General features: G+C 43.6%; 1 protein-coding gene across 1 annotated transcript; it reads right to left on the bottom strand.

Moving 5' to 3' along the window:
- Positions 1–7,072: 7,072 nt before the first annotated feature.
- trib3 (tribbles pseudokinase 3) lies at positions 7,073–21,673 on the bottom strand. The gene is made up of 4 exons (XM_062979136.1): positions 20,987–21,673; positions 14,037–14,321; positions 10,071–10,363; positions 7,073–9,368 (listed from the first exon to the last, which is right to left on the bottom strand). Exons 1-4 carry the CDS (start codon positions 21,650–21,652, stop codon positions 8,885–8,887), a joined length of 1,728 nt encoding a protein of 575 aa, XP_062835206.1. The 5' UTR covers positions 21,653–21,673; the 3' UTR covers positions 7,073–8,884.
- Positions 21,674–25,689: the final 4,016 nt, after the last annotated feature.

Consider the following 25,689-nt stretch of genomic DNA (forward strand, 5'->3'; position numbering starts at 1 on the left):
TATTGATTAGCCCTTAAAGTAAAAGTAAAGGTTTCCCCTGACATTAAGTCCAGTTGTGTCCTACTCTGGGGGTTGGTGATCATCTCCACTTCTAAGCCGAAGAGCCGGCGTTATCCATAGACACTTCCAAGATCATGTGGCCGGCATGACTGCATGCAACGCCATTACCTTCCCGCCAGAGCGGTACCTATTGATCTACTCACATTTGCATGTTTTCAAACTGCTAGGTTGGCAGAAGCGGGAGCTACCAGCGGGAGCTCACTCCACTCCTCGGATTTGAACCTGGGACTTTTCGGTCTGCAAGTTCAGCAGCTCAGCGCTTTAACACACTGAGGCACTGGAGGCTCCGATTAGCCCTTAGGCCATATCAAAGTACCAAGCCTGTAACACCTTGTTATATGCTGATGATATGATATTATTATCATATTCGCAAGTTGGACTTTGTAGGTTGTTAAGAAGACTCAGCTCCTATTGCCAGGACAACTCTCAATATCTCTTTTGAACTGTGCTGCCCAGAACTGGACACAGTGATATTCCAGGTAAAGAGGTCTAACTAATGTAGAATATAAAGGCACCATGACTTCCCTCGATCTAGACACTAGACTCCTTTGGATGCAGTCCAAAATCCCATTGGCTTTTTTTGCTGCAGCATCACACTCTTGGCTCATATTCAGCTTGTTCTCCACAAAGACGGCAAGATCTTTCTCACATGGACTGTTGTCGAGTCAGGTATCACCCATTCTGTATTTTTGCATTTCATTTTCTCTAAGTATAGTATCTTACATTTGTCCTTGGTTGACATTCATTTTGTTAGTTTTGGCCATTCAGCTCTCTCACCTCTTAAGATCCCTTTGCATTCTGATCCTATCCTCTGGAGTATTGTTATGCAACCTTGCACTTCATCCCATGCCCTCGTCCCATGGTCACATCTTTGCACTTATCCCATTCCCTGTCCAATTGTTTACAGCCTGGCTGTGTTTACAGTAACTTACCACCATTGGTTGATGAGCGCTGTTTCAACTGAGTTGTAAGTTGTTGTTTAATATGTCTATATGTTTTTATTCAACTGTATTTTTAAATTGTGTTTTATTTTATGTTCTGTTTTGGCACATTTTGTCGTGTGTAACCTGCCCCGAGTCCCTTCGGAGAGATGGTGCGGGATACAAGAATAAAATTGTTGTTGTTGTTGTTGTTGTTGTTGTTGTTATCTCTCCCTCCTAATTTGGTGTCACCTGCAAACTTGACAAGCATGCCCTCAAAACCTTCATCCAAGTCATGAGGTTTGTAGATGACCCCAAATTGGGAGGGAGAGATCATACCCCAGATGACAGAGTCAGGGTCCAAAGGGACTTCAACAGGGAGAAATATTTGGTACAGACTTTGGCAATAAAAAATGAAATGCAAAGATACAGGATGGGTGGCACCTGGCTTGAACTTACTTAGGCGATCCCTCGTAGTTTGAGGATGATGGTCCTCCGACTTCGCTATCTTGGGGATGGATCCGTAGATGGCTGAAGAGACCTATTCTTGATCTGCATGTTCTCCCGCAGTGAGGACATTGGTTTCCAGGTGGAAGGCAGTCCCGGTCAGGGTTGGCTTGACACTCCTTCCTCTTGGCACGTTTCTCCCTTAAGCCCTCCATTTGTGCCTCTTCGAACTCCGCAGCACTGCTGGTCACAGCTGACCTCCAATTGGAGCGCTCAAGGGCCAGGGCTTCCCAGTTCAAAGTGTCTATGCCACCATTTTTTAAGGTTGGCTTTAAGCCCATCTTTAAATCTCTTTTCCTGCCCACCAACATTCCATTTCCCATTCTTGAGTTCGGAGTGGAGCAACTGCTTTGGGAGACGGCGATCAGGCATTCGGACAACGTGGCCAGTCCAGCGGAGTTGATGGCGTAGGAGCATCGCTTCAATGCTGGTGGTCTTTGCTTCTTCCAGCACGCTGACATTTGTCCGCCTGTCTTCCCAAGAGATTTGCAGGATTTTTCTAAGGCAACGCTGATGGAAACGCTCCAGGAGTTTGGTGTGATATCTGTAGACCACGTTTCGCAGGCGTAGAGCAGGGTTGGGAGGGGAATGGCTTTGTAAACAAAAGCGCCTTGGTCTCTCTACGGATGTCCCAATCATCAAACACTCTCTGCTTCATGCGGAAAAATGCTGCACTCACAGAGCTCAGGCAGTGTTGTATTTCAGTGTCGATGTTGACTTTTGTGAAGAGGTGGCTGCCAAGGGAGCGGAAATGGTCAACGTTTTCTAATGTGACACCGTTAAGCTGTATTCCTGGCTTTGCAGAAGGATTGGCTGGTGCCTGTTTGAAGAGCACTTTGGTTTTCTCAATGTTCAATGAGAGGCCGAGCTTCTCGTATGCTTCTGCGAAGGTGTTTAGAGTGGCTTGTAGGTCTTCTTCTGAATGCGCACAGACTATGTTGTCATCAGCATATTGGAGTTCTATAACTGATGTGGTGACCTTGGTTTTGGCTCTCAGTCTGCTGAGGTTAAATAGCTTGCCATCTGTCCAACAGATGATTTCCACTCCGGTGGGAAGCTTCCCATCAACAAGGTGAAGTATCATAGTGATGAAGATGGAAAACAAGGTGGGGGCAATAACACATCCCTGCTTGACACCTGATTCCACCTTAAATGGGTCACTTTGGGAGCCGTTGCTGTCCAAGACTGTTGCCAACATGTCATCATGGAGGAGCTGCAGGATGTTCACAAATTTGTCAGGGCACCCGATTTTTTGGAGGATGGTCCAGAGAGCGCTGTGATTCACTGTGTCGAATGCTTTTGCAAGGCCAATGAATGCCATGGACAGAGGTTAGTTTTGTTCCCTGCATTTTTCTTGGAGCTGTCGTGCACAGCCCTTGTGAAAGGATCTTGGAGTCTTAGGACATGACAAGCTGAACATGAGTCATCAGTGTGATACAGCAGCAAAAAAGACCAAAGACCAGCAGCAAAAAAGACTCTCTTCTGCTTTGGTCAGTCCTCTCTACCTGGAATAATACCTCTTTGCCTGTCTGGTTCTGGGCAAAAACAATTCAAGAAGAGAAGGGCTACCAAAACAGACAAAGGTCAAGGGTTTAACCCGCTTTGCCAACACTGGAGTAGAACAACTACTTTCAAAGTAAGGAGTGCACAATTAAACAGGAAATAACTTTTTAAAACCAGGAACAGATTTTTTCCAACTTTAGTTACATGATGTAATGGATACATTATCAACTAAACATTTGGCATTTTGTGGATTGTTAAAGGTGCCCCTCAATAGCCTGTGAAGATCTCCTCCATCGCCTTCTTCTAAAATAGGAGTGGGGGCTTAGTAGCATTTGGGGTCTCTGAAATAGGTCATTCTTAGCCCCTCCAGCCGTGTCTTTTGCTGCTCCCACAAATAGCATCCATGACCTTTCTTGCTGCCTCTCCTTCCTGCAAACTGTCTAGTGCCATGTCAGACTGACTGAATGTCAGCTTTTGCACATTTTCTGTCTCTGCAATTCATCCAAGCCTCCCAACAGCGTCAGCCAGCTGTGAACCGAAGCTACAGACAAGGGTGTCAATAACCTCATCATGACTCACTCTGTTCCCCTTTGGAAGCAGAAATATATTAAAATGCATAGGGTTTGGCCACTCACTGGATTTTCTCTGCAAGCACTTGGAGACCAGCCTCTCTTTCACATTGGCAATTCATTACCCTTCTACACTGCCATAGAATCTAATTATCAAAGCAGATAATCCACAGTATCTGCTTTGAACTTGATTATGAGTCTACACTGCCATACAATCCAGTTCAAAGCAGATCATCTGGAAGCTTTTTCAATGCTAATTAGGGTGATTAACTGCAACATTAACACTGGCCTACAACTGACAAAGAGGATTTTTCCTTCTTTTCCCTCTCACACCCTGGACTTTCCACAGATAAATAAACCTCACTTGCCTAGTTTCCAACAGACCTCACAAATTGATGAAGAAGCACAACCTACAAACTATCTACAGACCCACAAAAAAAAATCCAACAAATGCTACGGTCAGCGAAGGACAAGAGGGATCCTCTCTCTTCTGCAGGAGTCTACCGCATCCCATGCAGCTGTGGACAAGTCTACATAGGGACCACCAAACGCAGCAGCATTGCCCAAACAAGAATCAAACAACATGAAAGGCACTGCGGACTCACTCAACCAGAGAAATCAGCCATTGCAGAGCATTTGATGAACCAGCCTGGACACAGGATATTATTTGAGAACACAAAAATGTTGGACCATTCCAACAACGATCATGTCAGACTACACAGAGAAGCCATTGAAATCCACAAGCATGTGGACAACTTCAACAGAAAGGAAGAAACCATGAAAATGAACAAAATCTGGCTACCAGCATTACAAAACTCCAAAATCAAAACAGTAGATGGGAACCAAAACTCTGAGGGTTTGACTGAACAAAGGATGCCCCCAGGCAAGAGACAAAACATTTCCAATGCTGATTGAAAGGGGTGATTTGGGAGTACCCCAATCACATGAAACCCCAGGTTTGCCAAGCCGCTATAAGCACCACTCGGAGACCAATAAAGTTGAGGACAAACACCTTTATTTTAGGTAGCTACCGACAGACAGCAGCGACACGGCAGTGAAGCTGGCAAAAATTGTCTGCCCCGAACGAATCTGCTCGGGGTCTTATATACCCTACTTGTTTATCACATTTCTAGTTCCTCATTCTGGACTGGGTTTACTGGAAAAACCACCAGCCCAGTTTGTGGTGGGCAGGCACATCCTGACCTGTACACAACTTCAGGATGTAGCTCACCACGAACTGTAGAACTGTAGAACATTTCAACAGGTTGGGCAAAGGTACATGTATTTCATACATTTCTCAGAAGCGGCTAACCACATTCTTGCTAAACATACAGGACACATGCCATCTTGTCACAAGACAGCAAGTTGCAATTTTTATCTTTGTTCCTAGGAGAGAGACTGATCTCTGGTTTCAAGCAGATTTCATACATTCTAAAATGGAGTCACTCTGGTTCAGTGACCCCTTCAGATTAGGGTGATTAACTGAAACATTAATGCTGGCTCCCAGTGACAAAGGACTCTTGCCACACCCTGGACTCTACACAGATATATATTCTTTCCTTTCCTTATTTAGTTTATCCATACCTCACAACCTCTGAGGATGCCTGCCATAGATGTGGGCGAAACGTCAGGAGAGAATACTTCTGGAACATGGCCATACAGCCCGAAAGACATACAACAACCCTGTGATCCCGGCCATGAAAGCCTTAATTTTGCCATTTTATATAAGGGAAACTATTTTACTACGGCCTCATCTACACTGCCATGTGAAATCCAGATTATCTGCTTTATTAATGTGGATCATATGGCAGTGTAGTTGGGGTTTTGAGCATCCACAGATTTTTGACATGCACAGTGGGATGCTGGAACCAGAGCTAAGCAAATGGCTTATTAAGAGTATATTAACAATATTGTTGTTGTTGTTGTTGCTATTGTTATTATTGTCAATATATTCTGAAGAATCTCTCAGCTAGCATCATTGTAGTTGAGGACGTCTGGAGGATGCCAACTTAAGGAAGGTTGTATACTCTGGATTCTGGCCCTGTAGATGCAGCCTTTAGCATTGGCCTTTTCTGCTACTGCATCACACTGTTGGCTCATGAGCAACCAACGGCAAAGAGATTTGTTCTACTCCTAATTCCCATTAGTGGGGTGCAGTGGGATAAAAAAAAAGCTTCTCCTCTTATGAAGTGACCGACTTCCCACCAAAAAGCAGGCAAAAATGCAGGATACCATGCATTGAGAAAGGGCCCTCTAAATACCATCATATAGCCGTGTCTGGGTTCTTGCCGAGTCTCCAAACTGTGAGGCAGCAGATGAAAAGAGCTGCAGAATAGGACTCATACAGACCTTCCAGATATTGAATTGCAACTCCTAGTATTCCTCACCTTTGCCAACACTGGCTAGGGCTGCTGGGAGTTGTCATCCAAACACATCAGAAGGTGTTAGGATTCCCACCCCTGAAATGAGCCAAGACAAACACACACAGAGACGGGACTGAGCCAGATCATGGTTTAGACTCAACCTAACAGAATTTCATGTATTGGGTTGTTGTGTGTTTTCCAGGCTGTATGGCCATGTTCTAGAAGCATTCTCTTGTGATATTTCACCCACATCTATGGCAGGCATATATACCTCACAACCGCTGAGGATGCCTGCCATAGATATGGGCAAAACATCAGGAGAGAATGCTTCTGCAACATGTCCATAAGTAAAGGTAAAGGTTTTCCCCTGACTTAATGTCCAGTCGTGTCTGACTCTGGGGGTTGGTGCTCATCTCCATTTCTATGCCGAAGAGCTGGTGTTGTCCATAGACACCTCCAAGGTCATGAGGCCGGCATGACTGCATGGAGCGCCGTTGCCTTCCCGCCGGAGCAGTACCTATTGATCTACTCACATTTGCATGGTTTTGAACTCCTAGGTTGGCAGAAGCTGGGGCTAACAGCGGGTACGCACATCGCTCCCTGGATTCGAACCTGCAACCTTTCGGTCCACAAGTTCAGCAGCTCAGCGCTTTAACACGCTGTGCCACCAGGGGCTCCTAACATGTCCATAGCGCCTGGAAAACACACAACAACCCTGTGATTCTGGCCACGAAAGCCTTCAACAACACAGTTTCATGTATGCAACCTGTACAAGATGCGAAGCATGTAGAGTCTCACTTATCCAGAATTCGCTTATCCAACGTTCTGGATTATCCAATGCATTTTTGTATTCAATGCTTTCAATACATCGTGATATTTTGGTGCTAAATTCGTAAATACAGTAATTACTATGTAGCATTACTGCATAATGAACTACTTTTTCTGTCAAATTTGTTGTATAACATGATTTTTTTGGTGCTTAATTTGTAAAATCATAACCTAATTTGATGTCTAATAGGCTTCTCCTTAATCTTTCCTTATTATCCAACATATTCGCTTATCCAACGTTCTGCCGGCCCGTTTATGTTGGATAAGTGAGACTCTACTGTAGTTCCAAGTTACTGAAAGTCACGATAACGACACACGAAGAGCAAGTCAACACAAAGTTTTATTTTCCAACAATAATCAAAAACTCAGTTGATTTTTTTTTTAAAAAAAGGAAATCAAGGCCTCTGTTTGGTCAAATCTAAAAAAGGCACACAGGTATGCTACATATTTACCGAGGCAATAGGGCAGAGCTTCGGAAACTACAGCTCCCACGATTCCATGTCAGTTAAAGTGGGGTGAAACTACATTAATTCAACAGTGTAGATGCACCTCAAGACTGAGCAAAACTGCTGGGCTAATGCAGAGAGGCTTCACAGGGACAGCAATGCAAATATCATTTGCTCTCCACAAACCTGCCATTGCCTCTTCCTTGCACTTCTTCAATGGTTGAAATGAGCAGTGAAAACCAGTCAATGCAAGATTGAAGAACATGGGAAGAGAAGGAAATGTTGTGGACTTTGAGGTTAGTGTTGTTCTGGAATATTATGGGAGCTCTGGAAGAAACAAAGAAGTAATCTGATTTTACAGGGAGAAGCAATAAATTAAAACGGGGAGGATTTTGGCCACTGGTTGCATCTCAAGTTTGAGACGCTGTAGGTCAGCATCTCTTTCACCTTGGATTTTGATATTTTTAAAAAGGCAAGTTAAGATGTAAAATGTGTTGAGTATGCCTTATCTGGAATTCAGAAACGAAAGCAAATGTTGTTTTTGTCATTTTATCTAAGGGACACTATTTTACTATACTGGGCACGGGCAAATTTGGTCCATCCAGGTGTTTTGGACTGCAACTCCCACCATTCCTAACAGCCTCAGGCCCTTTCCTTTTCAGCCTCGGTCGCTTAAGCGGCCGAGGCTGAAAAGGAAAGGGCCTGAGGCTGTTAGGAATGGTGGGAGTTGCAGTCCAAAACACCTCGACAACCCAAGTTTGCCCATGTATGGTCTATACAATAGAAATAGTATTCTTAAAACCAATACAGATAAGAGATGTTTGGTAGATGACAACTGTGCCTCAAACATAGCTTAGATGTTGTTCAAAAGAGACCCTGGTGCGGGAAATAGCCAGTGGTGAAGTCTTCTGGAATCATGGCTCTGGAGACCACAGTTTGAATCCCTTCTCAGTCATGGAAACCCACAAAGTTGCACATTGTCAAAGGAAGGCACAAAGGAACAAATTTGGCCAATGATCAATGAAGAATCAGTGGAAGTTGGAAATGACTTGAAGGCACACAACAATAAAGGAAATGTCAGCTTGGAATATTGCTTGTTTCCAATGCTGACCCTCACTAATATTATCTTAGTCCAAGATGGAGTGCAAACCCTTTCCATTTGGCACAAAGGAAAACTACAACGATCCGTTTTGAGCACCACCTGATCAAAAACCCAACCAATATTTACTCAGTATCTTAATCTGAAATCAACAATACTAACATCCAGGCTTTGGTCATCGAAGGACATTAATGCAACTCAGCCTTTGCAACCTACAACGTTCTTTCCAGGAAATCCCAGGCGAGTCTCCTCCAGTGCCGTTTCGACCCTTCTGCAATTCGCACTTTGGAGCTTGGCTCTTCGACTTAGGAGCCGAAAAGGTCCAAAATATGGAAGATACCCTCTTTCTGAATGCAAGAGGCTAAGAGTTCGGAAATAGTTCTTTGGCAAAGACTGTGGTGAGCTCCTACAAAGGAGATTCTGATTCCCTTCTTCCCTGATTTAGACGCAAAAGCACCTGCTGGCAAATGAGAATCTTCTTCCCATTTCAAAGGCAGCTTTGGAAACAGTCCAATGGAACTGAAAGCTGGATGGAACCACATAGAAAAAGTTAGGTCAAGACACAGTCAGTTTGGTCATGTTGTCCTGCTCAGCTGTACAGACCTTCCTCTACTTCTTCTTTGGCTTCAGCTCTCTGTACAAACCCTATTTCTGGCACCATCTGCTCCCCACCAGCGCTACTCCGTGAGCTCCCAGAGGTGCCCGCCGTGGCCAGCCACGGATGCAGCAATATCTCCTTGGCGGTCAGCCTCTCTGCTGGGTTTTTCCGGAGGAGGCACCGGATGAGGCACCGAGCCTTAGGCGACAGGTCCTCGGGAACGGCAAAGTGTCCGCGGCGGATCTTGCCGAACAGGGAGGCCGGCTTGGTGCCTTGAAACGGATAGCACCCCACCAGGAGGGTGTATAGTGCCACCCCCAGGCTCCACACGTCGGCCGCCTTCCCCGAATAGGAGCCCCTCGAGGTGAGGATCTCGGGCCCCACGTAAGCCGGGCAGCCGTGCTTGTCCTCCAAGGAGTCGTCAGGGCCATTCAGCACGTAGGAGTCTTCCAGGTTCTCTAGCAGCAATTTAGACCTATGTAAACATGGGAAATAGGATGAAAAGACAGAGATTGGCAGTCATTCAAAGATCTCTCGATCCCTAATGAGACACAGATCTGGGAGGAACCCTGAAACTGTGTCGAAAAGCAAATACAATACCTCTATTTTCATTGTAGGGGCCCCTGATGGCACAGTGTGTTAAAGCGGGGGCTACTGAACTTGCGGACCAAAAGGTCCCAGGTTCAAATCCTGGGAGTGGAATGAGTGCCCGCTGTTAGCCCCAGCTCCTGCCAACTAGCAGTTCAAAAACATGCAAATGTGAGTAGATCAATAAGTACCGCTCCAGCGGGAAGGCAACGGTGCTCCATGCAGTCATGTCGGCCACATGACCTTGGAGGTGTTTCTGGTTTGAAAGTTTTATTTCCTGTTTAATTGTGCAGTCTTTACTTTGAGAGTAGTTGTTATATTCTGGAAACTTTGTTTTTTGTGCCAAAAATAATGTTGAATGGGTGGAAACTCTATGAGAGATTCATTGCAAAACTATAGCAAAATGTGCTCTAGCAGGATATGACGCAAAACAAAGTTTTGGCAGTTTAATAAACTTTTCTCATGTTTTTATGATGGAACCAATGAGGAAAATGCCATTGCTGATCATTTTGTTTAGCTATGAAAGAACAGGACAGGCAGGAGGGCAGGTGAGAGAGCATCGGTGCCGGCCACGCTCTTGGCTGCTCACCTTTCCCGGTTGGCGAAGACAAACTTCCTCAGCTTGAGGTCCCGCAGGACTATGCCGTGCTGGTGGCAATGGGAGACCGCTTCCACCATTTGCCGGAAAAGAGCTGCCCCCTCGTCCTCCGGAATGCGCTTGCAACGACGCACATAGTTGTGCATGTCGTCCCTTCCAGCCTGGAAGAAAAGGTAGGCGCTTTCCTCTCCAACGATGACCTCGGCCAGGCGAGCAATGTTCGGATGCGGAGGGAGGATGCCGTAAGGGGCCATCACCTCTCGGTAGCTCTTGGATGGATAAACCTATGTTTAAAGAAGAGGGATTATTATTATTATTATTATTATTATTATTATTATTGTATGACACAGCAAACAAGATAGACATGCTGGGTTTCGTATCACAAAATCACAAGTCGAACACTTCCCAAGTGTCTAGGACTGTGTGATGTATTTTTGGATGATGCGCACAGATCCCAGTAGGGTGGCCTTTTGCAGTTGGCAGATCGTAATTTTGTCAATGTCTATTGCAGGGGTCCCCAAACTAAGGCCTGGGGGCCGGATGCGGCCCTCTGAGGTCATTTACCTGGCCCCCGCCCTCAGTTTTATAATATAATATATTGTATATACATATAATATTGATAATAATATTATAATGTAATACAAAATAACACTAATAATAATACCATATAATAATATTAATTATATATTCTATATTACATATAATATTACTAATAATATTACAGTATATTGGTATAGTTCAATATAGTAATATATAATGCTAATATTGTGCTATGCTAATAATATAATATATTGTATGTACATATAATTTGTAAGCCACTCTGAGTCCCCTTTGGGGTGAGAAGGGTGTGATACAAATGTAGTAAATAAATATTAAATAAATAAATTTTAGAGTTAGGCTCGCCCAAAGTCTGAAAGGCACACAACAACAACAACAACAACAACAATCCTAATTAACTTGATTATCTCATTGGCCAGAAGCAGGACCACACTTCCCATTGAATTCCTGATAAGTGTATGTTGGTTAAAATTGTTTTTATTTTTAAATATTGTATTCTTCTTTCATTGTTGTTGTTGTTGTTTTTGCACTACAAATAAGACATGTGCAGTGTGCATTGGAATTTGTTTGTATTTTTTTTTTCAAATCATAATCCGGCCCCTCAACAGTCTGAAGGATTGTGGACCGGCCCTCAGCTTAAAAAGTTTGAGGACCCCTGGTCTATTGTTTCCAAATGCCAGCTGAGATCTTTTGGCACGGCACCCAATGTGCCGATCACCACCGGGACCACCTGCACTGGTTTCTGCCAGAGTCTTTGAAGTTCAGTCTTGAGGTCCTGAGAGCAGCTGAGTTTTTCCTGTTGTTTTTCGTCAATGCGACTGTCACCTGGGATGGCAACATCAATGATACAAACCTTTTTCTTTTCCACAACTGTGATGTCTGGTGTGTTGTGTTCCAGAACTTTGTCAGTTTGGATTCGGAAGTCCCACAGTATCTTTGCGTGCTCATTTTCCAATACTTTTGCAGGTTTGTGATCCCACCAGTTCTTTACTGCTGGGAGGTGGTACTTGAGGCATAAGTTCCAATGGATCATTTGGGCCACATAGTTGTGCCTCTGTTTGTAGTCTGTCTGTGTGATTTTCTTACAGCAGCTGAGGATATGATCAATGGTTTCGTCGGTTTCCTTGCACAGTCTGCATTTTGGGTCATCAGCTGATTTTTCGATCTTGGCCTTAACTGCCTTTGTTCTGATGGCTTGCTCCTGGGCTGCAAGGATCAGGCCTTCTGTCTCCTTCTTCAGGGTCCCATTTGTGAGCCAGATACAGGTCTTCTCCTTATCAGCTTTTCCTTCAGTTTTGTCAAGGAACTTTCCATGCAATGTTTTGTTGTGCCAGCTGTCAGCTCTAGTTTGTAGTGCAGTTTTCTTGTACTGGTTTTTTGTCTGCTGTGCTTTGAGGAGTTTCTGATTTTGGACTTCAATCAAAGCAGGTTCTTCACTTTGCTTTACATATTCTACCAGGGCATGTTCTTCTTCTTTAAAAGCATATGAAATCACAGCAGCTCCTGACAATCTTAAAAACCTTCTTTCAAAGCCTGCCTGAATAAAAAGGTTTAGCCTGCCGCTGGAAGGACAGTAGGGAGGGGGGCATGCTGGCTTCCCTGGGAAGAAGAAGGGAGTTCCAGAGTCGCGGGTAAAACAGTAACTCCCAGTCTATCCCAGTGAGATGGCCCAGAAGGAGACCATGGTCAATGGTATCGAAAGCCACTGAGAGGTCCAGGAGAACCAACAGGGACACACTCCCCATCTATCTTTCTGTAGAGGTCATCCAACAAGACGACCAAAGCTGTCTCTGGTCCATTGCTGGGCCTGAAACCAGACTGAAATGGCTCTAGATAATTTGTTTACATTATAAAATAAGGGTTCCTGACTTTTTTGGCTCAGTCGGCACATTTGGGATTTTGAGAGACTGCCATCTCAAAAACTGGAAATTATGGACCTGCTATCTGGAGACCCTAGTAGAGCTATTGTTGGCCAATATCAATATGCCATTGTAGGAGATGGCTGCGGGAGAAATGGCTCTTTGTGCCACAAACAGGGCAAACAGGATGCCCTACCAGTTCCCAAGTGGCTCATAAGACGGCAGAGCAAAGCCCTCTGGTGATAAAGCTGGCTTCCTCTATGATCCCAAAAGAAGCTGGGGAGCACTGAATGAAGAAGAAACTGAAGATATGCCTCAAGATTCGCCAAAGATGGTTAATTCAATAGTACAAAAAAAAAACCTAATACATTTGAACTTAAATATACAAGAGTTTAAGAACGCACTCTTGTATATTTACATTCTCTTGTATATTACACACATGCTCACATCTTTTTTCTATTTGTCCGGCGAGTTTCTGAAATATAATTCTATATATTTACAGGCAGGTTACATGTGATGTATAATCCTAGAATAATCTTAAATATTTGAATGGATGTCATACTGAATTTAGAGCAAGCTTGTTTTCTCCTACTTTAGAGACTAGAACAGGGAGCATAAACCTTGATGTGCCTTTGCTTATGAGAAGCATGACATTCCATGTTCAGCCTGCAGGTGGCAGCATAAGGCCACTCCTGGAAGCTGCAACAGTGTTGTATGTTTTCCAGGCTGTATGGCCATGTCCCAGAAGCACTTTCTCCTGACGTTTCACCCACATCTATGGCAGGCATCCTCAGAGGTTGTGAGGCATGGAGAAACTAAGCAAGGAAGGCTTATATATTTGTGGAAAGTCCAGGGTGAGAGAAGAACTCTTGTCAGTTGGAGACCAGTGTGAATGTTTTCCTGCTGTGTTTTGGATTATGTTGCAGTCCATGTATCCATGTTCCTGGGAATTTCTCATGCTCTCTTTGGATGCTGTTTATTCCTTGTAAGCTCTGGACCTATATCTCAAGATTATATTTGTAACTGACTTTTGATGCTTTACTTTTGGCTTTTTGAAGAACTTTCTACTATCTTTAATAAACTACAAAGAATCAAACCTGCTGTGGAGTTTGTGTGCTAGAGCAAGGTGAATCAGGGTTGAGGTGTGACACCACCCTCCATTTTTCTGCAGATAAAGGTACTGTCTGGACAGGCCCTGAGTCCACACTGCGATATGTTCCAGTTCAAAGCAGATAATGGTGGGATTTTATTCAGCTGTGTAGAAGGGGCCTAGGACCCATGGGTTCAAGCAGAAGGAAAAGAGATTCCACCTTAACAATCCTAATGATAAGAGCAGCTTGATAATGTAATATACCAACTTGGAGTCTCCTTCTCTGGAGACTTTTAAGCAGACACTGGATGGCCACCTGTCGGGAGGGCTTGGATTGTGTCTTCCTGCTTTGCAGAAGGAGGTTGGACTAGATGGCCTTTGGGGTCTCTATGATTATTTGCTACAATCAAGCAGGTGAGACAAAAGGCCCTCTTTGCTGGGGCTTCCTACCTTGCAGGTGTATTCTGCCTCAGTCTGCCTATTCACCGCCCGGAAGCAGCGTCCCCCTTCGGTGGGCTCCAAAAGGACGTAGGGGCCAATCTGGGAGACCCTCAGGTCCTTATCCGGGGCGGGTGTGGAGCAAGCCAAGGGCTGGAGGCAAGGGGTTGGTCCCTCCACCAGATTGGGACATCGACGTTTGGGCTGGTGATTCTCCACTGCGGATACATCTTTAACATTCAGCCGTTTCTTCCGCAGGGTGGGTGCCGTACGGCAATCCTGAGTGAGCAGACTCATCTAGGAGGAGAGAAAATGACCGTAGTATTACAACACACCAAAGCACAAAGTGGGGGGGGGGGGGGGCTGAACTGGATGGCCCTTAATTTTTCTTGGCAAAATTTGTCCAAAGGAGGCTGAGAGAGTGTGACTTGCCCAGTTAGTAATCTGTGGCCAAGTGAGGATTTGAACCGAGAGCCTTCAGAGTCCAAGAATACATATATACTATAGAACTCCACTTTTAATTGCTATGGCTGAATGCTTTGGGATTGTGGAAACTGTAGTTCACAAGGTCTAAACTCTAATAATAATAATAATAATAATAATAATAATAATAATAATACTTGATTTATACCCCGCCACCATCTCCCCGCGGGGACTCAGGGCAGCTTACATGGGGCAGAGGCCCAAACAACATAAGGACAAAATAAACAGCAACATAATACAAATCACAATATAAAAAAGACAACAGTAATACAATATGAAACCAATCAATTAAAACAACAATACAAGGATAAAACATTGCATTTAAAACACATAAATGGTAAGGCCATAATAAATAGAGGATAAAAAGAGTGCTGCTGAGGCATAGCCAAACTACACATCCCAGAATCCCATAGCATTGAGTCACAACAGCTGGAAGGACAAACACACACAGAGACGGGACTGAGCCTGATCATGGTTTGGACTCAGCCTAAGAGAGCTTCATATATTGGGTTGTTGTGTGTTTTCCAGGCTGTATGACCATGTCCTAGAAGCATTCTCTCGTGATGTTTCACCCACATCTATGGCAGGCATATATACCTCACAACCTCTGAGGATGCCTGCCATAGATGTGGGCGAAACATCAGGAGAGAATGCTTCTGCAACATGTCCATAAGTAAAGGTAAAGGTTTTCCTCTGACTTAATGTCCAGTCGTGTCCTACTCTGGGGGTTGGTGCTCATCTCCATTTCTAAGCCGAAGAGCCGGTGTTGTCCATAGACACGTCCAAGGTCTTGTGGCTGGCATGACTGCATGGAGCGCCGTTACCTTCCCGCCGGAGCGTTACCTATTGATCTACTCACATGTGCAGGTTTTCGAACTGCGACGGAACGAATAAACAACAAAATTAGAACTGCTGACCTTTCAGTTAGCAGGTTCAGCAGCTCAGCGGTTTAACTCGCTGTGTCACTGGGCTCCATCTACAATCTACAATGTCAATAAAATTTATTCTATTCTCTTAAGGTGGCATCAATCTGTACTAACTCTATAGTGTAAATGCACCCAAAGATTCCAGTGTTGAAATTTCTGCTTGGCAATGGAAATATATTGAGTGGTCTTGGAAAAGTCATACTTCTGGTTCTGAATATTTCCCCTGACTCCATAGGATGAAACCCTGGCTTTTAAAGTGGCATCAACAATCCATAACTGTGAAAATATGAATAGGCTCTCTAGCATCCCACCTGAAATGAAGTACAATCAATCAATCAATCAATCATTTATTTTGATCATAGACCAGCACAGGAAATTAAGATTACAGTTTCATACAACTTGGCATGTTGCATTTGAATGCAAATCCAAATCAAGTCACACTGCTGGCTAGTTGATACTACCTTAAATGTTGAATCAACAGGTTGCCCAGACTGTGAACAAGGGGAAGCATGTGCCATATGTGGGCAAGGGCCTCCTTCATCTGCCAAGGGGATCAATGGCCACAAACATCCGGAAAGTGCCCAGAAAGTTGGCTGCTAAGTCTGTCCAAAATGCCCAGAGAGGAGGAGTCTCCTGCTATCACTTTTTCACCGCCTGCCACCAATACAAACAATGTGGATGATGCAAACTCAGAGCAATCCCGCTCTTTGCAGAAATAGTTGTGGCCATTGAGGCACGAAGGGGGGAGAAACAGGATGGTATTTATTTTCCTGTCAGGAACAACTTGAGAAACTGCAAGTTGCTTCTGGTGTGAGGGAATTGGCCATCTGCAAGGACATTGCCCAGGGGATGTTTCGGTGTTTTTACCATCCTTGTGGGAGGCTTCTCTCATGTCCCCAAATGGAGCTGGAGCTGACAGAGGGAGCTCATCCACGCTCTCCTCGGGTTGGATTCCAACCGGCAACCTTCAGGTCAGCAACCCAAACTTCAAGTCATCAGTCCTGCCAACACAAGGGTTTAACCCACTGCGTGACCGAGGGATCCAGCAGTGCAGTAGTTTCAGAGTTGAACCAGACTCTCAGAGACCCGAGTTCAAATCTCCAATCAGCCATGGAAACCTCACCTTTGGAAAGTCACACTTTCTCAGCCTCAAGGGAAGAAAAGTGGTGCATCTACACCAGGCATGGGCAAACTTTGGCCCTGCAGGTGTTTTGGACTTCAGCTCCCACAATTCCTAACAGCCGGTAGGCTGTTAGGAATTGTGGGAGCTGAAGTCCAAAACACCTGCAGGGCCAAAGTTTGCCCATGCCTGGTCTACACAACAGAGTTTTTGAGCATGCACAGAGTGTTTGCTCACATTTATTCCGCCAATTCAGCCTGTTACAGAGTTGTGCTTTCTATAAATGCACGACAATAAAGTCTGATAGATTTTGATCAGATACAATATGGCAGTCTGGCATTTAAATGCACAAACATTGCAAAGAAACGTATCCCTGCACAACTTTTGTGCAACTGACAATTCCCTGTTCTGCACACCTATGGATCAACATCCTAGCCACAGACAACCAGTCAAATGGTTGCTGTCAAGCCTCTTTTTCAGTATGTTTTCTGCTTCTAGTCTTGCAGTTTCTCAGTTGGAGCGAGGGATTCAAATCGCAAGAAAAGAGATTCTCCCCAAACTTGGAAAATGATGTCCTGATGGTAAGAATTGCTCAGCAATGGGATATGCTCCTACCTTGGAATCTGTGGAGTCTCCCTCTCTGGAGACTGCATGGCCATCTGTTAGGAGTGCTTTGATTGTGTCTTCTTATAAGGCAGCGTAATTCAACGAGGCTCGGTTGAAACAGCTCTTCCAAACTATTGCATCAGGCCCTGAAATCGTGTGCTCTTTCTTTGCACCCAAGTCCCTTGTGGCCACTCCCCGCTCTCGTCGCCATTGCCTTCCATGCATAATGCAACCGCCCTCCTGGCACAGTTTCCAAGTCACCTCACCTTACCTCACCTCACCAACCACAACTGGTGTTTTTTTAAGCAATGGAGGAAGTTGGGACATTCGTGTACGAGTCACTGCTCTGAGCGATGAATGATGCACCTGAACTTACTCAGCTTATTGACGCTTGCTTAGGAATCATAGACTCACAGTTGGGAGACACCCAAAAGGGCCATCCAGTCCTTCTGCTAGGCCAAAATAAAATTACTTCTCTTCCTGAAAATATATCAGCCGCTCTTCCTGAAAGTTTGGGAAAGGTATGTTCTTGGGATTCCAACACACAGTAAATTTGGAAGGCACACAACTACAAAAGAGGGCAAGTTGGATGGAGAAGCTGAGTCTGCAAGCCAGCTCTTTCAGAGAAAACAAAAGCCCAGCTCCAAAAAATCAACACTGCAAGAGGGATTGTTTTCCAAGCATTATAAGAAATGCATCAGCTCCAAAGATGTGTTTTCTGCCTACCAAAGAGCTGCAAAGAAAACTAATAATAATAATAATAATAATAATAACAAGAAAAACAAGAAAAAACAAGAAAACTCATGACCATTCATCACTCACTTCACCCTCGTAGTGATGTTGAGCGGCTATATCTGCCTAGAAGATCAGGGGGCAGAGGACTCTTACAAGTAAAACAAGCAGTCAAAGAAGAAGAACATGCCCTGGCAGAATATGTAAAGCAAAGTGAAGAACCTGCTTTGACTGAAGTCAAAAATCAGAAACTCCTCAAAGCACAGCAGACAAAAAACAGTACAAGAAAGCCACACTACAAACTAGAGCTGACAGCTGGCACAACAAAACATTGCATGGAAAGTTCCTTGACAAAATTGAAGGAAAAGCTGATAAGGAGAAGACCTGGCTCTGGCTCACGAATGGGACCCTGAAGAAGGAGACAGAAGGCCTGATCCTTGCAGCCCAGGAGCAAGCCATCAGAACAAATGCAATTCAGGCCAAGATCAAAAAATCAGCTGATGACCAAAAGGCAGACTGTGCAAGGAAACCAACGAAACCATTGATCATATCCTCAGCTGCTGTAAGAAAATTGCACAGACAGACTACAAACAGAGGCACAACTATGTGGCCCAAATGATTCATTGGAACTTATGCCTCAAGTACCACCTTCCAGTAGCAAAGAACTGGTGGGATCACAAACCTGCAAAAGTATTGGAAAATGAGCACGCAAAGATACTGTGGGACTTCCGAATCCAGACTGACAAAGTTCTGGAACACAACACACTAGACATCACAGTTGTGGAAAAGAAAAGGGTTTGGATCATTGATGTTGCTTCAAAGACCCTGGCAGAAACCAGTGCAGGTGGTCCCGGTGGTGATGGGCATACTGGGTGCCGTGCCAAAAGATCTCAGCCGGCATTTGGAAACAATAGGCATTGACAAAATTACGATCTGCCAACTGCAAAAGGCCACCCTACTGGGATCTGCACACTTCATCCGAAAATACATCACACAGTCCTAGACACTTGGGAAGTGTTCGACTTGTGATTTTGTGAAATGAAATCCAGCATACCTATCTTGTTTGCTGTGTCATACAATAAAATAATACTTTCATAATAATAATACTTCTATAATAATAGTAATACTATTATTATTATTGTTATAGAATCATAGAGTTGGAAGAGACCTCATGGGACATCCAGTCCAACCCCCTGCTAAGAAGCAAGGCAATCACATTCAAAGCACCCCTGACAGATGGCCATCCAACCTCTGCTTAAAAGCCTCCAAAGAGCCTCCACCACACTCCGTGGCAGAGAGTTCCACTGCTGAACAGCTCTCACAGTGAGGAAGTTCTTCCTAATGTTCAGGTGGAATCTCCTTTATTAGTAGTAGTATACTTGTATTAGAGCCCCCAATGGCGGAGCGGGTTAAACCGCTGAGCTGCTGAACTTGCTGACTGAAAAGATCACAGGTTCAAATCTGGGGAGCGGAGTGAACTCCTGCTGTTAGCCCCAGCTTCTGCCAATCTAGCAGTTCGAAAACATGCAAATGTGAGTAGATCAATAGGTACCGCTCCGGCGGGAAGGTAACAATGCTCCATGCAGACATGCCTATGGCCACATGACTTTGGAGGTGTCTACGGACAATGCCGGCTCTTCGGCTTAGAAATGGAGATGAGCACCAACCCCCAGAGTCGGACATGACTGGACTTAACGTCAGGGGAAAACTTTTAGCTTTACCTATACTTGTATTATAATTATAATACTTTAATTATTATTATTATATGTTTATAACAATACTAATACTACTACTAATAATAATAATAATAATAATAATTCCAAGCTCTCCCCCGATTTCCAAACACGTGTGAATATAATATATTGGGATTTGCAGGACAAGGCACTCAGAGGAAAAGGGGAGGTGCTCTGGTCTCTGTTGCAAGTAAACTGTGCATCTACACTGTGGGATTAATCAAATACTGCTATTTTCACCTATAGCAATTGCTGTATTTTATTGTTTTAAGCAGGGGTTACTTTGAAGTTGTGATGTTACATTGACTGTTCCTTGTTTGTTTTGTTTTGCACTTGTATTTTGCATGTTACACCTTGAGTGCTTTGTGAGATGCCCTGAGTCCCTCTGGGAGATGGTGGCGGCATATAAATAACAGTTTATTTTTTAATTATTGTTGTTATTATTATTATTATTACAGTTTGACATTGCCACAGCTCAAGGCTATGGAATCCTGTCGTTTTCCAAAACCTCTACCATTGCAAAATATAGTACTACCCTCACCAATCTGCACCTCCTGTGTAATTTTACTGTGTAAATGCACCCTTAGGGCCCTTCCATACTACCATATAACCCATATAATCCACAATATCTTCTTTGAACTCATCTATATATATAAAAGGGTAATGAAATTTTGGCCTAGGACAAAACAACAAAACGACACATCCCAGAAACACTAAACTTGGCAGCACAACCCCTCATCCATGCCTCTACATTCATACAACAAAAAGAAAAGAAAAATAAAGTCCTAATTAGAGGGAGATGAATAATTGTTTTATCCCATTGCTGCCAGTTAGAAGGCTAAGCTCCACCCACTTGGTCTCCTAGCAACCCACTCAGCCCAGGGGACAGGCAGAGTTAGACCTCACTTAGGCCTCTTCCACACTGCCTATATGATACAGATTATCTGATTTTAACTGGATTATATGGCAGTGTAGACTCAAGCCCCTTCCACACAGCTATATAACCCATTTATAATGGACTTAATGTCAGGGGAAAACCTTTACCCTTTACCTTAACTACCACCAATTCCTCAATACTTTATTTCCCATACCACCATACTTTGCCACAGCAACGCATGGCCGGGCACAGCTAGTATTATGTAATCCAGTTCAATGTGGTTTTTATACAGCAGTGTGGAAGGAGCCAAAGAGAGGAAAAGAGAGCAGCTAGTGGTGTTTTCAGTGGACCCATTCATTTAGGGGCTGGACTAGATGACCTTAAGGGGACCCCTCCGGAGCTCAAAAGCCCTGGAAGCATAAGGATTGGGTTTGTAAGCCCAGGACCGACACAATCCCTCTTTCTCTGCATCCCACCGCTCTTACCTTTGGATAGGACGAGGAGCCACCGATGGAAAGGCCCTGCAAATGCAAATCCAGAGCTGCTTCTTCAGTGGAGCGACTCTTCTCTGTCTTCTTCTGGCTTTTTCCAAGCCTTTCCTTCCCTTTCTCGCCGAGGGTTTCCTTCTTTGCTCGGGTTTGGTTTCGTTTTGGGCAAGGCGCACAAACAGCTGCGCCTGGGTGGGTTGGAGTGGCTTCCTTCCAAACCGATTGCAGCTCGGTTTCCTCTGTTGCTGCTTTTGGCAGGACTCTGAGGGTCTTGAACCCGGGGCAGGAGAGCAAGGGATCCTCCCCGAGGGAGGGATGGGATCCCAGGCTCTCAGCAACAGCAGCAGCACCGAGGATCCATGATCTTCCAGAGATCCGAGATCTGCGCCTTTGCGCCTTTGCGCCTCTGGATCTTTCTTTCCTTCCTGCCGTCGAAGGTGATGATGATGTAACGCTGAGCCCAGAGGAGGAGGAGGAGGAGGATGCGGATCTCAACGCGGATTGCACCAGCCGGACAGCCCTCTTTTCTCTCTCTTTCTCCTCCCCCTTTCCTTCCTTCTTCCCTTCCCTCCCTTGGCTCCTCCCCGGCAGAGATTGCCTCCCAGTTGCGCCAGCTAAGCCTTCTTTCTGTTCCTGGTTTGCAAGTCTTCTTTCCTGTTTCATTGTGCGCTCCTTACTTTGAAAGTAGTTGTTCTATGCCAGAAACTTCGTTTTTTTGTGCCACAAAATAGGTCAGATTGTGTTGCCCAAGGCTTTCATAGCCGGAATCACTGGGTTGCTGTAAGTTTTCCGAACTGTCTGGTCATCTTCCAGAAGCATTCTCTCCTGGCGTTTTTCCTGCATCTATGGCAAGGCATCCTCAGAGGTTGTGAGGTCTGTTGGAAAAGAAGCAAGTGACTGTGGAAGGTCCAGGGTGGGAGAAAAAACTCTGTGTTGTCGAAGGCTTTAATGGCCGGGATCACAGGGTTGTTGTATGTTTTCCGGGCTGTATGGCCATGTTCCAGAAGTATTCTCTCCTGACGTTTCACCCACATTTATGGCAGGCATCCTCAGAGGATTCTAGAACATGGCCATACAGCCCGGAAAAAATACAACAACCCAGAAAAAAAAAACTCTTGACTGTTGGAGGCAGGTGTTGAATGGAGGCATCCTCACAACCTCTGAGGATTCCTACCATAGATGTGGGTGAAACGTCAGGAGAGAATGCTTCTGGAACATGACCTGGAAAAGACGCAACAACCCTGTGATTCCGGCCATGAAAGCCTTCAACAACACAATTGTGAATGTTTCAATTAATCACCGTGATTAGCATTGAAAAGCCTTGCAGCTTCAGGGCCCAGCTGCTTCCTGCCTGGAGGAATCCTTTGTTGGGCGGTGTTAGCTACCCTGATTTATGTGTGTCTGTTTTCCAAGTGTTGTTCTTTATTAACTATCCTGATTTTAGAGGGTTTTTTTTTTTAAAAAAATACTGGTTGCCAGATTGTGTTCATTTTCATGGTTTCCTCCTTTTTCTGTTGACATTGTCCACATCATGTTATACAACACATTTGACAGAAAAAGTAGTTCAATATGCAGTAATGCTACGTAGTAATTACTGTATTTACGAATTTAGCACCAAAATATCACAATATATTGAAAACATTGACTACAAAAATGGCTTGGATTATCCAGAGGCTTGGATAAGCGAGGCTTGGATAAGTGAGACTCTACTGTATGTGAGAATATACAAATGCAGACCCTTTGTATTCATTTCTTCCCCAAAATCCAAGATACAGTAGAGTCTCACTTATCCAACACTCACTTATCCAACGTTCTGGATTATCCAATGCATTTTTGTAGTCAATGTTTCCAATGCATTGTGATATTTTGGTGCTAAATTCGTAAACACAGTAATTACTACATAGCATTAATGTGCAATGAACTACTTTTTCTGTCAAACTACTGTACTTCTGGTTCCGGGCGTTACTGAGTTAGTGATTGGAGATGATCCATGATTTGGAATCTATACAAGGATTTAGGATCTTGCAAAATCTCATTGCAATATGTGTCCCATTACCAATAGTATGGCTTTTGTTTTTGTAACGGCACTTTTGCAATCCGATCTAAATTGATTTAATTCAGCAATTTGGGCAGTTGGTTGGGAATACATAGCTCCCAAAGTACCACTCACTACTTAATCACAGAGGTGCTGAATCAGCGTTTTTTTTTCTTTTTAAAATTTTAGTTAATTTTTATTTACATACATTAACAACTTACAGTGAAACAAAACACAAAACAATGAACATTTTACAAACAAACACATAACCACATTACCAAGGCTTGAATAAGTATCATTTCCTTTACCATAGGATTTATAAGTCAACTATTAAACAAATGTCATATCCAAAATTCCTGACCAACAAGATTGCATTGTTTTCCTTTTTCACTCTCTAGAGTCATAAAAACTGACCAGTATAAATCAAAATCAGATCTTTTAGTTTCCCCCTGAACACAACTAATTTCCATTGATAATTTACCATTTAAGCTACGTTCCATAAACAGTTTTCAGGTCTCCACATTTATAGTCTTTCCCTTCACTTTGGGTTTGTCTACACTGTAGAATTACTGTATATACTCGAGTATAAGCCTAGTTTTTCAGCCCTTTTTTTAAGACTTAAAAAGCCCCCCTCGGCTTATACTCGGGTGAGGGTCCTGGTTGGCTTATATTTGGGTCAGCTTATACTCGAGAATATATGGTACATTTATTATTTTTCTCTATTATTATTGGTATTATTACATTTATTATTTTTCCCTATTATTGTTGCTACTATTACATTTATCTTACTCTATTTTTTATTATTAATACATTTATTATTTCACTCTGATCTTATTATTATTACATTTATTATTTTACTCTATTTATTATTACTTGTATTATTTTCCTGTATTTTATTATTATTATTATTATTATTATTATTACATGTATTATTTTACTCTATTATTATTTAAAGGACACATAAGCACATTTACATTGAAGAAGATGAGAATAATGATCCAGTCTTATCTTAAATTTGAGCTTTATGTAAATATTTAAAAACATTTAACCTACTGATGCCTCAATCAATGTAATTTTATTGGTATCTATTTTTATTTCTGAAATTTACCACTCTCGGCTTATACTGGAGTCAATGTTTTCCCAGTTTTTTTGTGGTAAAATTAGGTGCCTCGGCTTATATTCGGGTTGGCTTATACTCGAGTATATATGGTAATGCAGTTTGAGACTGCTTTGACTGCCATATGTCAATGCTACTGGTGAGGCAGTCACCTTCTTGAGCAGAGAAAACTAAAGACCTTCTAAAACTACAACTTCCAGGATTGTAGAGCATTGAGCCATGGCAATAAAAGTGGTCCCGATCTGCATTAATTATACGCTATAAATGCACCCTTTGTTTCTGATCTCTTGTCCCTTGGGATTGCCATATTGCTGCTCCAAATTTTCTCTTTCTGAAGCTCTGTCGCTGGCACATTATGCTCTAATGACTTGTCAGTTTGCACCTTAAACTCTCATAGGGATTTAAGGCCACCGGAATCAACAGTGTTTGCAAGCATATGTTCCCACCAGTTCATTGCAGATGGCAGATCATGTGTTTGGCATGGATTCCAGGGTATCATTTCAACCATTTTGCCACGGCTTTCCTTATCAAGGCTTTCCTTTAGATATATCCCATGGCAATGCAAGTAAATGTATCTACTCTGTCTTGGGGCCGGGCTGTGGCGCAGCTGGCTAGTAACCAGCTGCTATAAATCACTACTGACCGAGAGGTCATGAGTTCGAAGCCCTGGTCGGGTTAAGCCTCCGACCATTAATAGCCCCGGCTTGCTGTTGACCTATGCAGCACCGAAAGACAGTTGCACCTGTCAATTAGGGAAATTTAGAGATGCTTTATGCGGGAGGCTAATTTACAACACCATAAAACTGCCAGCAAAACACGAGGAAAGGAATGAGGAAGTACAGCCACTACTGGACGGTGAAGCAACAGCTCCCCCTGTGGCCGGAATCGTGAAGCTGGAAAAATGTTAAAAATGCCTCTGAGTCTGTCTAATGTATGTTGTTTGTCTGTTGGCATTGAATGTTTGCCATATATGTGTTCTTTGTAATCCGCCCTGAGTCCCCTTCGGGGTGAGAAAGAAGGGCGGAATATAAATACTGTAAATAAAATAAATAAATAATAATCCACTTCAAAGGAGAGAATCTGGATTCAAAATCTGCATTATATGGCAGTGTACATGCGGCCTCTGATACCTTTCCCTCATGTCATACAAAGTTCAACATTTCCCTTTTTAGATGATAGTAAAGCACGCTTTATATAAGTGAAGAGTTTTTATTCCTGGAAACATAGGAAGATCCCATCATCTGCAGTAATCATCATGTTACCAACGTTATCAAGTATCTCTGTTCTGAATGTTTAATGATCCAGGAAGGATCATTAAAACCAAGTAATCTTTTCCTGTGGCTTTAGGATGGCCTCCCGGTTGAACGGTCAAAGTTCAGGCATTAGGGACCGAAAACAACAAATACTAGTGTTCATCCTGGGAGAGAGATGTGCAAAGATAGCGCATTCTTGGAGTCACGTCATGCACCTTGCCGGTTACTGCAGGTTAACAACCTGGCCCGTGCATGATACAGATAGAAAATCCAGCAAAGACATTTCTGGGCCCAT

This window comes from Anolis carolinensis, chromosome 4 (genome assembly GCF_035594765.1).
Source record: "Anolis carolinensis isolate JA03-04 chromosome 4, rAnoCar3.1.pri, whole genome shotgun sequence".
NCBI classification, from domain to species: Eukaryota; Metazoa; Chordata; class Lepidosauria; order Squamata; family Dactyloidae; genus Anolis; species Anolis carolinensis.